General features: G+C 48.0%; 1 protein-coding gene across 6 annotated transcripts in view; it reads right to left on the bottom strand.

Annotated features, from left to right (window-relative positions):
• Positions 1 to 643: 643 nt before the first annotated feature.
• Positions 644 to 14,948, bottom strand: part of FARP2 (FERM, ARH/RhoGEF and pleckstrin domain protein 2) — a 75,819-nt gene continuing 61,514 nt past the window's right edge. For 3 of the 6 annotated variants that reach the window (XM_017826258.1, XM_017826259.1, XM_017826257.1), the window contains exons 17-27: positions 14,502 to 14,583; positions 13,433 to 13,670; positions 12,458 to 12,588; positions 11,619 to 11,687; positions 11,140 to 11,229; positions 10,404 to 10,486; positions 8,137 to 8,255; positions 7,191 to 7,354; positions 4,407 to 4,514; positions 3,460 to 3,611; positions 644 to 2,331 (exon numbers count right to left, since the gene is read on the bottom strand). In XM_017826258.1, coding sequence (XP_017681747.1) covers positions 2,241 to 2,331; positions 3,460 to 3,611; positions 4,407 to 4,514; positions 7,191 to 7,354; positions 8,137 to 8,255; positions 10,404 to 10,486; positions 11,140 to 11,229; positions 11,619 to 11,687; positions 12,458 to 12,588; positions 13,433 to 13,670; positions 14,502 to 14,583 — 1,327 coding nt within the window. In that variant the 3' untranslated portion in view covers positions 644 to 2,240. Of the gene's footprint in view, positions 2,332 to 3,459; positions 3,612 to 4,406; positions 4,515 to 5,110; positions 5,251 to 7,190; positions 7,355 to 8,136; positions 8,256 to 10,403; positions 10,487 to 11,139; positions 11,230 to 11,618; positions 11,688 to 12,457; positions 12,589 to 13,432; positions 13,671 to 14,501; positions 14,584 to 14,948 lie in introns of those variants that run through there. The other 3 variants (XR_001876646.1, XM_017826261.1, XM_017826260.1) reach the window with 3 other exon arrangements.

The following is a 14,948-nucleotide window of genomic DNA, read 5'->3' as shown; positions in this document are numbered from 1 at the left end:
GTAGCTGCCCCATCCCTGGAGGTGTCCAAGGCCACCTGGGATAGTGGAAGGTATCCCTGCTCATGGCAGGGGGCGTGGGTGGTGTGGGGGAGTGGAACTGGATGGTCTTTGAAATAGTGAGACCGTGGATCCTAAGCCATGCTGTCCCAAGTGCATCTCCCCTTTACGTACACCATGTGAGCAAGAAACCACCAAGTAAGGACCTGTTGTAATCTGTTCTTGCCTAATGGTCCTGTTAAGGACACTGCTCATGCTTGTAGCAAAGACAAAAAATACTCCCGCAGAGTTCTGGAAAAGTAAAATCTATCACAGCATTGACATGCCACTGAAATCCTTACCTCACTGAAAGCTCACCGAGGTGAGGGGTCTGCAGTTTTGCCAGGAATAGCAAAGTTTTTGGCTTTTCTAGCCTGAGCTCCTGCTCTTTAAATGTGGAGACATTTGAGCTCAGTATTCCCAACCAAAGAAGCAATTTTTGCTGCCTGCTGTCCTTCCAGAAGCACCTGTTTTGAGGAGTCCCACCTCAGCACGTGACTCTAGATGGAGCAGCACTTGGTGCAGGGTGAGCCAAGAACCAGTCTTGGAAAACTAGTGAGTAACTTGAATATGGGATGGTGGGCTCAGGAATAAGAGGCTGAGAGAGTTTTATACCAACATGCTATTTACTTTGAACAGTCATATTCAGCCACAGTATAACACCTAATCAATCCACATGAATACACCTACAACAGGTAATTAAAAAAATAATAAATGAAGATGCTAATAAATTAAGTACATTTAACTTAGATGGGACAATGGTCTTTGTGGCAGCGGTGGCAAAGGCTGGTTCTGCAGTCACTCCTCGAGGATGCAAATGCCAAGCGAGAAAAATCCCTCTGGATTCCCCCTCCCTGCAGTCCTCATCCCGCATTTTTGACACCATAACAGAACGCACGTGCTGGCCTCTGTCCTTCCCGTTGTCACAGGGACCTCCACATTCCTGCATCCTCACAACATGCAACACTTTCCTTTTGCTTTCACTGCACCACTGCATTGTTCCTTCTGCTAGTACACGAACACTTTTCTATCTAATAATATGAAGCAGAGTCCCCAGAGCCCATCAAAGCCACGTCCAACGGCATCTTGTGGCACTTAGCGTGTATCGGTCCTTCCGTGGAGGCACCCACAGGTGACAGATTTACAAAAACAGAACAAGCTGCGAACTTTTCAGATTTAATACAGAGATTTAATAGAGTTCACAGACACTAATGCTCCATCTGGAATCCAGTGACTTTTATACCTTCAGGAGAAACAGAAGATGGATCCCACCCGAAATTGAAAGGCAAGAGTAGGGATTTTCAGAAGTCTTTGCATGACAAAAGCATGAGCAACGGTGACTTTCAGAGAGGCTTGTTCTCCTATAGTGCTTAAATGCCTTGAAAACATCACCCACACCAGAGTGGAGAGTGAATGCCATCCTGTGCCTTACATAATTCCTACTACAGGACAAAGAAACGGGAGCTGTGATATGAGAATAGTGATTGAGTTCAGAGGAAAAACCATGCACCCCCTGCACCGACCCACAATACACCGACACCTTGACAGCTCAGCAGAGGTCCAGTTCTCCCACTTCCCTGGGAAACTGCTGCCGTGGCAGCTCCTGAGGAGCAGAGCTGTTTTAGGAGAGCTGCAGTTCCTGTTTGGAACAAACTGTGTGTAAGCCAACACATCTGTGCGTCCCCATTAGTCCGAGAGGGCTGTGCCAGCAGGGTGACGTTTGCCAGCAGCAGGACAGGGGCTGTGCAGCCAGGGACACCGAGCACACGGGGCAGGTGATGTCTGGGGGAGGTGAGCGAGCCCTGGCACCTGCTGCTGTGAGCCACAACACCACTGGCAGCTGCTGGGTTTCTCCCATATATGCTGATCATCCAGTCAAAATGTAAAAACAAGGTGGCACCGGCCTTCAGGGCAGGTAAAGGTGTTACTGTACAGGTCCAACGGAACAAGAACCCTTCCGCGAGGTGTGCGCACCGGAGCACCGCTGCTGTTGGTCTCTGTAAGTAGGTTCAACTGGAACAGACTGGACCCTCTTCCATACCATTGGGAAGGGATGTGATCCCTGTCTGCAGCCCCCTCACTCCCACTTTCCATACCGGGGGAAACAGGCCTCCTTGAGTCTTTGCTTTATCAACTCCAGAGGCTCCTGTTCCCACCTGCCTCTTTTGTTGGTGTTGCCAGCAGAGATCCAGCTCTGCCCTGCGTCAGTCAGTGTGACTGTCCTTCTCCTCCTTGGGAAGCAGCAGGCTTGACCTGGCCGGAGAGCTGGTGGCTCTCTTGATCACCTCCATCCACCTGCCAAGAAAGGACATGAGAAATGCTCAGCCACTCACTTGTCCTTTGGTTATGAGATATACCTGTTTCCCCAAACCTCCCAAAACAGACATTTTCTTTCTTTTACAAGTCTTTTAGGAAATTACCTCTTCAAATGAACAGCTTGAGATGTGGTAAATACCCTGCAGAACATGGTTGCCTGTCCAAGTAACAGCTCTACAGTGCTCTGAGCTCCAGAGAACTCCCCTGAGAGCTCACCATGTTCTCCCCTCAGTGTTTATCAAAGACAACAAGCTGACAATAATTGCTGCTTTTCGTACAATAAATTAGGAATTACGTAACAGCCTTACTCGTGTGGAAGAAAGCAAAGCAACAGTGAAAAAAAGCAGACAAACCCATTGTGAACGAGACATTTTTCCCTTGAAATTACTGCATGAACCCAGTGGATTAAAGAGCACAACTTACAGCTCAGGTAACTGATACCTAAGCCACTCACAAGTGTCTGACACTCTCCCAAGGAAGGGGGACGTATGTGACACCCACATTCCAAAGCAACCAATACGACCCTGCAGGGCAGGACCCAGTGCAAGGGTTTTCAACAGTTAATGTAACAGCAGAGTTTTGTATGTGATGCATTTGACACACAATTTGGACCCTGTGTGGAAGCTCTTAAGAGCAATTAATTGTAATTATACAGAATAATAATAATAATTAAAAAATGTAATTACAGAGAAAGCAGCCAAGTGAAAGGCAGGCCTGGACTACTTGTTCTCAGCCTTGTTATAAATCCCGTTTCCAGAGATTGAAGAGAAAAAAAAGTATCTTTCCAGAACCTGGAAATCTGACTCCCAAAGAGATGGTGGGGCTGAGCACCCCACAGCCCTTCCTCCCACGTGCCTCCCTGCCTCCAAGGAAGCCTCAGACTCCTGGCACAAAGTGCAGCTCACAGGTCTGGGTGCACCCTCAGCTCACCCCTAGGAGGGTTCTGGCAGAGAAGGGATCTCCAAATATCATCGGTGGGAAGAGAAAGGGAATGTTATTCCTGAGAATGTGCTGGAAGGTCACTCAGGAGGAAAGAGAGGTCTCGGGATGACCAACCACTGAGTTAACAGCAGGTTATACACCAGGACAGAGGAAACAGAAAATTACCTCTCAAAGGTGTATTTGCTCTCAGCCCGGAAGAAATACACGTGGGACTTGAACTGAAGCTTGAAGACATAATCCTTCTGGATCCCGTCCGCCTCCACGGGGGAGCTGACCGTGTAGCCGAGCAGTGGGAGGCTGGCCAAGGGATAATCGTCCTGGAAGAGCCCAAGAGCCCAGCCCTCAGTGCAAGGCCCCCCTGCCACAGCGCTCAGCCCAACACGCAGGCACGCTTGTGAGCACAGGTAAGGGTTGTGCACTTTAGTTTAGGACATAACAGGAAGAGGAGCAGCCTGCCTCTCTTGCAAGGCCACCGACAGCTTATAATGAAACCTTCCCCCAGCTCCTTCCACTGTTTTTATAGAGTTATTTGCTTCTGTTCCCCTGCCCCTCGCTACTGCTTGGGCTCCCTCTTCCCTCTCTGCACCCTTTCAGTGGAACTCCAAGCACAGATCTGACACAAAAGGTAAAATAACGCTCCCAAATGAAATGTGCCCTGAAGGCGAGAAGCCAGAATAACCCAGCTGTTGGGTTAATAAACACAGTTTATTGGGTTAATAAGATGAAAAGGTTGAGCTGCAGCACGGTTTGTTATCGAGCAGGTGCTGAATGCACCAGGGGCAGGAAAATCCCTGGAGCCTGTTGAGCTGAGCTGAAGCCCAGCAGGGAGAGAAGTGGGCCAATACTTCCCAGAGGCTGCCAGGACCACCACCTCCTTTAGTCACTGCATGAGGAGACCCGCAGAAGGTCAGTACCACCAGAACTGGAAATCCTGATTAAATTCCACAAGGAGGGCCCACAGCCTTTCAGAGACCGGCTTTATTATGAACTACCTCCCCTTCCACTTGTTACTCTGCTTCAAAGAGCAGTGAGCTGCCCCTGGAGCTGAAAGGCAAGGACCTCCAGGTGCCCCCGACACCCTGAACACCATTCCCTCACCTACCCCTGCTCACCTGGTGCGTTTTGTAGAAAAACAAACAGAAGTTGGTGAAGACAACCCACAGTTTCTGCCAGCCATTGCTGTTCTTGAACTTCCTCAGCAAATACCCAGAGAGCTGGTTCTAGTGTAGAAGGAAAAGAAAACTGCTGTGAGACCACAGGTTGCCATCCTGCTGCAGGTAAACAGCCCTTGCATCAACTGCTCCTGCACCTGCTCCCCAGTGTAAAAGGCCTCCCAGGTATGGTGACAGCCACCAGCGTCCATCCCTTCAGCCACCCTTTCTTACGTGCAGAAAACCCCCCTGGAACACTCTGTGTGAGAAGGGAAACAAAGCAGGAGAGGAAACAGAGAGGGTAGAGCTGGGGACAAGTGACATGTGGCAGCTACGCAAAGCCAAGCCAGCGTGGAAGGGGCTGCAGGGAGGGGAACACCACTGCCTTGGCGTCAGTCAGGGGGATGAGGAAACCTACGCCACGGAATGGCAGCGCAGGGATTTTGTGATCTGAGAAACAGACAGGATACAGAGCAGATTCACACAGAGAACCGTTTTGTGAGGCATAAACAGAAGGAAATCCTGTCTCTACACGGGGATAGTACAACTCTGCCGCTGAGGACGAGCATCCTCACGCCAGCAAGTGAGCAGTTAGGAGTCAGGACATTTTTCTGGGCATCCCATGGCTCCTCCCCACCAGTGCAGAATGTGAGAGGGATCTTTACCTGGATCATGCACAGGTAATCAGACAGGGATAGGCTCTGGTTCCGGTACCAACAAACATGGGTGATTGTGTTGGGCCGTTGGGCCTGGCCCAGCAAATAGCGAGGAGGAAGCTCTGGAGAAACAGCAAGAGAGCAGAAAACTGAGCAGAGAAAGGGGGAGAGAAATAGAAAAACAGAACATTAGGGTGAGAGAAGTGATGCAAGAAATGCGACTGTTAAAGGAAAAAGGCTTGTGAAAAAAATGATGGTGTTAGAACATGGAACAGATCAAAGCAAGAGGGAGTGCAAGAACTCACACGGTCAATCCCAGAACCTCTAGCAGGGTGGGGTTGTTATCCAGGCACAGAACTGTGAGATGGTGCCTTTCCCAAAGGTGTCAGCAGGGAAAGGCAGGCCTGTCCTCTCCAACAGAAGTCACAACACAAACCAGTTCCAGTGCCCAACTTCTGGACCCCAAGACCAGGTCACATGTATAGCATTTCTCTTATTCAGCAGACCCACACACACTCTGTATCAGGAAAACCCAGGAGCTCCAGTGGCCAAACTTTTAACTCCTTCTAATAAACCAGTTCCTCAGGGGCGGGGCAGGGCAGGCAGGCAGGGACAGACAGCAGTGCCACAGCACGCTGCCCCATTGCTTTGTCTGGTTAGTGACCTCCTTTTCCTCTCCACAACATTTAGGGTCCTTCCCACTTCTGGAAGTCTTCCAAGCATGCCAGCCTCCAGGAAGGTGTCCTACCTGCCAAACTTCTGCCTGAAGTGAAACCATAGAGGTGTGGCAAGCAGTGTAAGGAGTGCTGAACTGATCTGTCTTGAAATCTGCAGGACTCAGGATTCAGTACCCAAACGTGCCACCAGTGCTGCACCAAATGGCAAGATCCGAGGTACCAGCAGGTCACAGAATCAGAGGATCCCAGGATGGTTTGGGTTGGAAGGGACCTTAAAACTCATCTTGTTCCACCCCTCTGCCATGGGCAGGAACACCTTCCACTAAACCAAGCTGCTCAGAGCTCCATCCAGCCTGCTCTTGAACACCTCAGCAGGGACATAATAAACAACTCTGCTCAGCATAACATGATGCTGCCATGAAAAAGCACTTGGCTGTTCAGTCCTGCCAGCAAGGGAAGGGCAGAGAAGGTGTATTCCCACTGAACTGAACTCCCTCTTCTTAATTCTGGGTGCAGTACAGCAGCTAACCAGAGCTCAGTACAGCAGAGTCAATCTCTAAAGGGAAATATCATGGACAGGTAACTCACAGAATCACAGAACCATTAGGGTTGGAAAAGACCTCCAAGATCGTCAAGTCCAACCTTTGACCAAATCCCACTAAACCATCGAGTGAAGTGCCACATCCACACATTTTTTGAACATCTCCAGGGATGGTGACTCCACCACTGCTTCGGCAGCCTGTTCCCATGCTTAACCACTGTTTCAGTGAAGAAATTTTCCCTAATATCCAATCTAAACCTCCCCTGGCACAACTTGAGGCTGTTTTTTCTTGTCCTGTCTCTTATTCCCTGGGAGCAGAGCCTGACTTCCCATGGCTCCATCCTCCTGTCAGGGGATTGTAGAGAGTGAGAAGGTTCCCCCAGGGCCTCCTTTTCTCCAGGCTGAGCCTGCCCAGCTCCCTGAACTGCTTCTCATCACACCTGTGCTCCAGACTCTTCCCCAGCTCCACTGCCCTTCTCTGGACACGGTCCAGCCCGTCAATGTCTTTCTTGTCATGAGGGGCCCAGGAGTCGAGGAGCCCAGGAGTCAAGGTGCCTCACCAGTGCCCAGTGCAGGGGGGATGGTCAGTCCTCCAGCAAGGAGGATGAAACCCAAAGGAACAACTCAGTCCTAGGATATCCTGGGTTTCCTTTCAACTTTCCCTGCTTTGGTGCCATCGCCGAAGCAAAGCCCTGCCGCGCGGAGAGCGGAGCGTGAGTGGGGACACACAGACATGCACAGAGGGGACAAGCATGCGGCGGCATCTGATGGCCCGTGCTCTCCCTGGATACAGAAACGCTGCTGAGGAGGAACGGGAGATGGAGGCCGAGGCAGGAGGGACAGAGTGAGGCGAGCGCTGCCCCCGCGGTACCTCGACGGCCACACTGTGGTCAGTCATGGAGACGCTGGTGTTGCGGTACCAGCACACGTGCATGGTTGTGTTGGCACGGTGGTGACTCTGCCTGTCCAAGGAGCTACGAGAGGAGTGTATGTCATCTTCAGACTCCTGTTCTAGAGAGACCTCATCAGAGGATCCTGGGGGAGGAGAATTGGGCAGTGGTTTAAGAAAACTGTGCAGTACAAAGAGCAAGAGAAGCTGGGATTCCTGAGAAAGGCTGTTTTCTCTTGCCATGGTCCAGTTTTAAATATGTCAAGTTGAACCGGTTACACAGTTCCCGTGCACACACTCTGAGCAGATCAGTCTGACTTTTGCTACTCAGCTCTGCCTGGGGCAGCTGATTCATAGGATCACAGGATGGTTTGAGTTGGAAGGGACCTTAAATCTCAGCTCTTTCCAACCCCCTGCCATGGGCAGGGACACCTTCCACTAGAATAAAATCACAGAATGGTTTGACTCAGTGCTGTGTTAAACAAACAGAAATGACCACACTTCCTCTTGAGTCGGGAGGAACAGCACAGAGTGCTCCAAGAAGGGATACTCCAAGTTTCAGCACAGCCATAACACCACCAGACAGGCACAGGAATATTGGGCTATAAAAGCTGACCTCCAAAGACACCACTGTTTGGACAGAAAAAAATCACTATATAGTTAAATTGAGAAAAATCTATGCAAGAGATGAATAAGGACCTTATAAAACAATTCTGCAATGGGAGGATCTCTGCTGCATTTAAAGCTACTTTGAACACCAGTCTAGGAAGGCAAGCATATTTCTCTTGATTAAAACCAAAACCCCATTAACTCTCCATTACTGTATGAATTATAAAAATACTTAATTTATGTCATCAAATCTGCAACAGGAAAGGTGAAAAGCACAGGACAACTGCTGCTTTTCAAGGAGGCAGGAAACATCACTTACTGTTGGAGCGGTTGCACACAGAGTTTTCCAGAAGCATCTCGGATTTCTCAGTAGATTTCTTGGCCATTTCAATTGCCACGTTTAGGTCTTCCATCCACTTCCCCATCTCCAGGCGGGTACTGCAAGAGAAGCAGTGGGGATGGGGATCCACCAGCCCAGAGCTGTGACTCAGTGCCCGTGTGCTGAAGGGAGGCACAGGTCACCGCCCAAAACAAGGGGCAGTCCCTTTCCATTAGATAAATCAAAACAAAATCAGAATTCCTCCAAAGCAGGAGCTTTCCAGAGAGGAAACTGACCTCACACAGCCTTCACCTCTACACTCAAGCCTTGAAATAAGACTAAAATAACCATTAAACACTTGGACTTTACAGCAAAGAGAATGAACAGACAGCTAGTGGGGTGCAGAATGTCCCCTCTGGAGCTTCTGGGCTCAGAAGAGGAATCAAACATTTTGAAGATGGAGGAGTATGAGCAATTATTTTTTTTGAAGGATAAAAGGCAACCTGAAAGACATCCCATCTTCTAAAGGGATCTGACATCTGACTAAAACCCAGGGTGCGGGAAGAGGAGGCTTCCTTCACCCCTCACAGGTTCCATTACAGGATGAGACATTCACAGCTCCTCAGTGTGTCTCTCCTCAGTGTATCCATGGATATGCAACAGCAGAAGGTTTGCCTTTAGACAAAGCCACATTTCTTTTTTTTTTTGGTAACCATCTCTTTTTTTCCGAGAGCTTTTTATTTAGACTGAAAATTTCACACGTGGTCTAAGCCCAGCAGCAATTTTTATTTCTGACAGGTAAACTTTGAGCTATTTCAAAGTTAAGGCAATGTAAAAATTATCTTTATTTTTCCAAATTTAAGAATCTTTCAAGCACCTTATGATTTGCAGCTGCTGAGAAATGGTTGATCTTTAAAAAAAAAAGGACACTTTCAGTTGTTAGGCTGGAACTAAAAAAAACCACATCTGCATACCAAAAGTATTGGTTCCTGTGCCACTACACACCTGATCTCTGAAGATTCTGTAGTGGTTATTTTTCAAGAACAGGTCATCAAGCAGTAAAAATCCCTGTGATCTAAGGTTGAGATTTAGTGCTCCCACCCTGCATCCTTAGCATTCCCAACTCCATCTGCCTTTTCAGCAGACCTGCAGAAGGACAAAACCTCCTAAAGCTGATCCTGAGACACCAGGTATAGGAGATACCCTAAGTACAATTCAGATAGAAAGCAACAAAAAGGCACCAAACTCACTGCCCAAGGATAAGTTAGACTGAAAAGGGATTGTTTTAATCTCCAAGTCAGCCTTTAATTTTTCCTCTCCCTTTCCAGCTTCCTCCATCAGATCGTGCAAGAACTCTCCCCTCCTTACAGGAATTTGCATGTTCTGGAGTTTAATTCTTTTGGGTCTCTAAAATATGTGTATGGTTGGATTTCATTTTGCCTCCTGCAGTGGTTTGAAGGATGACACTGGCAACTCACAAGTAAACCAACACAATGGCAATGTTATTGCTGCTGTTTGTATTTTGGGTGAGATGGAATCACAGAATGGTTTGGGTTGGAAGGGACCTTAAAGCTCATCTCATTCTGCCCCCTGCCATGGGCAGGGACACCTTCCATTATCCCAGGTTGCTCAAGCCCCGTCCAACCTGGCCTTGGATACTTTTGGGGACGGGGCAGCCACAGCTTCTCTGGGCAACCTGTGCCAGGGCCTCACCACTCCTATGTCCAATCTAACCCCGCCCTCTGTCAGTGGGAAGCCATTCCCCCTTGTCCTGTCACTCCAGGCTCTTGTAAAGAGTCTCTCTCCATCCTCCTTGTAGGCCCCCTTCATGTACTCAAAGGCTGCAATTAGGTCACCCCAAAGCCTTCTCCAGGCTGAACAATCCCAATTCTCTCAGCCTTTCCTCATGGCAGAGCTGCTCCATCCCTCTGATCATCTTGGTGCCTCCTCTGGACTCGCTCCAGCAGCTCCATGTCCTTGCTGTGCTGGGGACCCCAGAGCTGGAACTGTAGAGGGGGTCTCCCCTGAGCAGGGCAGAGGGGCAGAATCCCCTCCTCATCTGTTACCCAGGCTGTGGGGATCAGCCCAGGATAAACTACTCCTTCTCAAAACTCAGCACTGAAAAAAGGAGTTGTGGAGAGTCCTGGGCTTATTTTGAAGTCCAGAGGGTGCAGGAAACAATCCCCTAGCAGTGCATCAGTCAAGCAGTAACTTTCTGGAGAAGGAATCCCTCAAAGCCACAGGCAATTGAGGAAAACCAGGGTTACCTGGCTGCCACCACTATGGTTTTCTGTGCAGAATAGATGGTGAAGCAGTGTGGGACGGCCCATTCATTCTCACTCTCCTCCACCTGCAGAAAAAGAAAAGATTTTTCTCCTCACTGCTCAGTAACCAATAAACACTAAAGCTGTCCTCCTTTGCTGGCTGGGAGTGGAGTCAAACCCGGTTGCAGGAAGTGCAGAACAGCTACTTTTTGAGGAAAACCACCTACTCCCAAGTTTACTTTGGCTCTACATTAAAATCTATTGTGTGGTTCTACTGCAGGAGCACAACACCACATCCAGTAGGGCAGGGAAAGTGGTCAGAGTAGATCTGACTCATTACTTACCGGAGGGTCGAGCACTATCAGCTGCAAACCAAAGACAGAAAGAACAATCCCATGAGAACAGGGGATGGGGAGGCAGGAGGGTTGGTTATATGCCTAGGTGTGTGCAGGGGGGCAAAACACCAGGATAAATAAATCCCTATTTGCAGATCAGCCTCTCAGAGCAGTGTGAAAACGAACTGACAAGAGGGTGTGCTCCAGCTGTTTTGCTAATGTGGAAGGAACAGGCTCATCACCTGCAGACAAGGCTCTGTTTGACACATCTGAAGGTCCAATTGCTCTTGAGACCTACCTGGGAGCAGTTTGTGGCTTTGGTCCTTGTGCCCTGAAGAAATTCCTCAACCTACCCTAGGCAAAGCCATTTCCTTAACCCTGTGATGCAACTTGGAACCACTTACCAACATGCCATGCAGAGAGAGGTGTCCGTGGATTTTGAACTGATTTGTCCCTGTGACCCCTTTGCTTGTGTACAGTAACATATCTGAGAACTGGAAAGGCAAGAAGAGGACAATCAGTGTTCTGAAAGCAGCAGGCAGGGACAAGGATTTTTTGACATCACCTTAAAAATCTGTTGTTTAAAGTCCACTGTAGATGCATGAAAAATGCTATTTCTCGGTCAGTTTGGCTGACTTTCCTTAAAACCACTCTTGTTTATTTACAAGAGAGGCAATTAAATTTTAAAATTCTGTTAAAACTCTGTGCCATTAAGGAACCAAGTTGACCAGACAGCAGTGCCACAGTCAGGCTCTCTAAACATCTCTCAGAGTGAGCTTTCAGTCTCAAGTGCTGCTTTTTGACACAAGCACATGAAAACACACTTTCCCAACAACTTTATGTTGAAGACTTTGGGTTTATGAAAGCCAGAAGCAACACCCACCAGGAAGAACATCCGCTGCTGTAAGCCCTTCTTAGTGAGCTTGTACAAGCAACCTTCCCGAATAAACTCCTGCAGCAGAAAAGAGAAAGTTAGACAAAGCTTGATCTTTCCCAACTAAAGAGAATTTTATTTTCATCCCAGAGTACACAGATGTTGATTGGTGCCCAGCAATGATCACTAACAGATTTGTTAAAGGCCAGATGACACTTTTTCTCCTTTTTTGTGGCATGAATCAGCTCCTTGCTGCAACCAGCATTTAAATCAGTGAAGGAAGAGAAAGGAAAGAAGCAGAATTCCTGTTGGACACCAGCAGTTCACCTATCACACTTACATCCCATCGCAGTGACTGCCATAGCATCCCCAAACACATGCGATGCTCCTGTACTTATGCCCAATACATCTATCAAAAACAAAGAAACAAAAAACCAGGCAGGAGCTACACGAATTCCTGTAAAACAGAGACACCAGTTCAGCCCACTGCCATGGCTCAACCATCCCTACGTTCCCACAGGCTGCACCAGCAGAACTGGGAGTGGATTTCCTATCCAGCGTGACACACCAGTTCCCACTGCAACAGAGAGCACCCAGTGTAACCAGTGTCTGTACTGGAAACACAGAACTGCAGCCAGAGTCTCAGCAGAAGCATTTTTGATCTATTCCTCAGGACATCACCACTGTGATGGTCCCATCATCCATGGGATTCACTATGAGACAGTTACACAAAGACCTTACACTCATCCCATAAACCAGAGGGGCAGCAATGGCAAATCCATGGTTCAAAGGCACTTCCTTGGCAATAAAACCAATAAAGGCCCTAAAAACGAAGCAGAGGCACCTACCCTGCCAGGTGCTGTGAGATTGTCTATCCCAATCAGGTCATGCTGCAGCTCTGTCAGCTTCTGGAAGTTTTCCAGGCGGATAAGGCTGTTCTGCAGCTGCGATGTCATCTCTGTGACTTCCTTCAGCGCGTCTGCACGGAAAACAGCACCGAGGGGGTCGGAGCAGAGCAGAGAAACCCAGGCCACCCATTTCACCCACCCCTGGAAAACTGAATCTGAAATTCATATCTGAAATCCATAGCCAGCTTTGGAACAGAATAGTTTAGTTGGAAGGGGTCTGCAGTGATCACCCAGTCCAACTGCCAGCTTCTTAAAGTGTATTTTAGAGCTACCCAGCGGGTAAGTAGAGACCAACAAGCAACTTCATAGCACTTCCTATGCTTCTGGAGTTCACTGTGTATCTCAGATATTGCTCATATAAAAAAGTATTTACCATGTAGCCAAAAGTAAAGTAAAAAATTAAAGCCAACTATTTCTGCCAAAGATTACTTTGTCACGAATGGAATTTAATATGTACGTTTTTGATACTACAAAACAAGCATTTTTTTGTCACATTTTTACTTCTAAATGACGAAGTTCCTAAAAACCTGCTTTTTTCCCCCTGCTAAAAAGGGAAACAAGAAAAGGACTAATTTTCAGCTTTGGTTGAAGCCTTGGGGTCCCTTAAGATTATCATGAGAAAACCACTTCCTGGAATGCCAGACAAAAAGCGTTTACACTGAATTTGTGGACATAATTGAACACAAGTGTTCAAGGCCAGGTTGGACAGGGCGCTCTGAGCACCCCCGGCCAGCGGAAGGTGCCCCCACCCATGGCACCAGAGTGCAATGAGATGAGCTTTAATGTCCCTTCCAACCCAAACCATTCCACGATTCTATGGTTCTACAATTCCTGTCTCCCCAGGGCACAGGCAAAATTTTGGATGCCCGTGGAAGGGGTGTCTGCCAGCAGGCACACAGCTGGGGGCTCACTCACTCCGGCAGTCGGCGAAGTCCCGGTGCTCCGCCGTGTAGTGCTTGCACAGCCTACCCAGAATCAGCTTGTAGTGCATCAGCCTCTGGATGGGTTTGAGCAGAAAGGTGTTGAGGGGCAGGTAGCAAACCTTCTGCAGCTCAAACTCCTTATAAACCATCTCCAGCTTCTTGAGGCGCTTGGTTGCTTTCTCCAGTTCAGTCAGGACCTCGTCGTGCTTCTGCAGGTAACTGGTGAACTCCTGAGGAATCGGACAAAGAATTACTCAGATCAAAGGAAAACAGTCTTCCATTATTCAAGAAAGTGGCAGACAGCTCCCAGTCAGGATCAAAATAGGTCTGTATGGCACTGTGCCTGTGCCTGCTGGGAATACCAAATGCTGGTAGTCGAAATAGCAGTCCCACACTCCTGCACTCCCATTCAAGCCACTGGTTTTAATGGAATAATTACTCCACTACTACAGCACAAGTGTAACTGTTCCACAGAGGCACTCTGCACCGAATAAAGGTGACTTCATTTCAGAAGCTCTGTCTTTAAAAAATACATCTACTTTTGAATTAAATAACCTCATGAACCGGGGTCTCAACAGGGGAGCTAAAGAAACAATTTTTCTTCCTTTTCTGCTGAATAAGCAACAGAGAAACACCTTTTCTCAAGGTAAATGTAAGTGGCCAAATAAAAACCAGTGATACAAAGCCTTCATGCAATTATTTTGTTTTCTTTTTAAATTGCTATCAACAATAATTGTTTGCAAGTTACTTCAATGCTGACGGAAATAGAGCAGGGTTAGATTGGATTTAGGGAAGAATTTCTTCCTGTGAGGGTGGGGAGGCCCTGGCATAGGTTGCCCAGAGAAGCTGTGGCTGCCCCATCCCTGAAAGTGTCCAAGGCCAGGGTTGGACAGAGCTTGGAGCAACCTGGGCTGGTGGAAGGTGTCCCTGCCCATGGCAGGGGGTGGGACTGGATGAGCTTTAAGGTCCATTCCGAACTAAACCGTCCTGTGATTCTGTGATCCTTGACAAAACAAAGACTCAATAATCCCGAAATTTCATTTCTTGAACGCTGTATTTACCTTTAGGATGCGCATATTCCTGAGCATGACATCTCCGATGCGCTGGTAATCTCCTTTCACGTGAGCATTGGTTCTGCCTTCCCTGGAACACGCACAAGGAGGAAACAAGAAGGCAACGTAAATGGGGGATCAAGAAATTTATATTTCTTCCCTCCATCTACCTCTGTAATTCAAAGACATAATCTTTAGCCACCTGAGGTTCCCATTTCACTGTTCAGATTGGTATGTTAAATATGGAAGCTGTATGAAATAACAAACACAAAGCTATGCTTAGAAAACCGAGAGAGGACTGGAAATGAGTTTGTGTGAAAGTCTGTTCGGGAGTTCAACCTCTCAGACCTCTGAACAGATGTCATAACGTGATCACACCTGAATTTATTTTTGTTCATACTCCTTTTGAATGGTAATTGTATGATAATATATAATATGTCAAGTCAGGAGAAAGTA

Source organism: Lepidothrix coronata, unplaced genomic scaffold (genome assembly GCF_001604755.1).
Source record: "Lepidothrix coronata isolate B3197 unplaced genomic scaffold, Lepidothrix_coronata-1.0 Scaffold125, whole genome shotgun sequence".
NCBI classification, from domain to species: Eukaryota; Metazoa; Chordata; class Aves; order Passeriformes; family Pipridae; genus Lepidothrix; species Lepidothrix coronata.
Note: the sequence above shows the minus strand (reverse complement) of the source record. Positions and strands in the feature narration are given on the sequence as shown.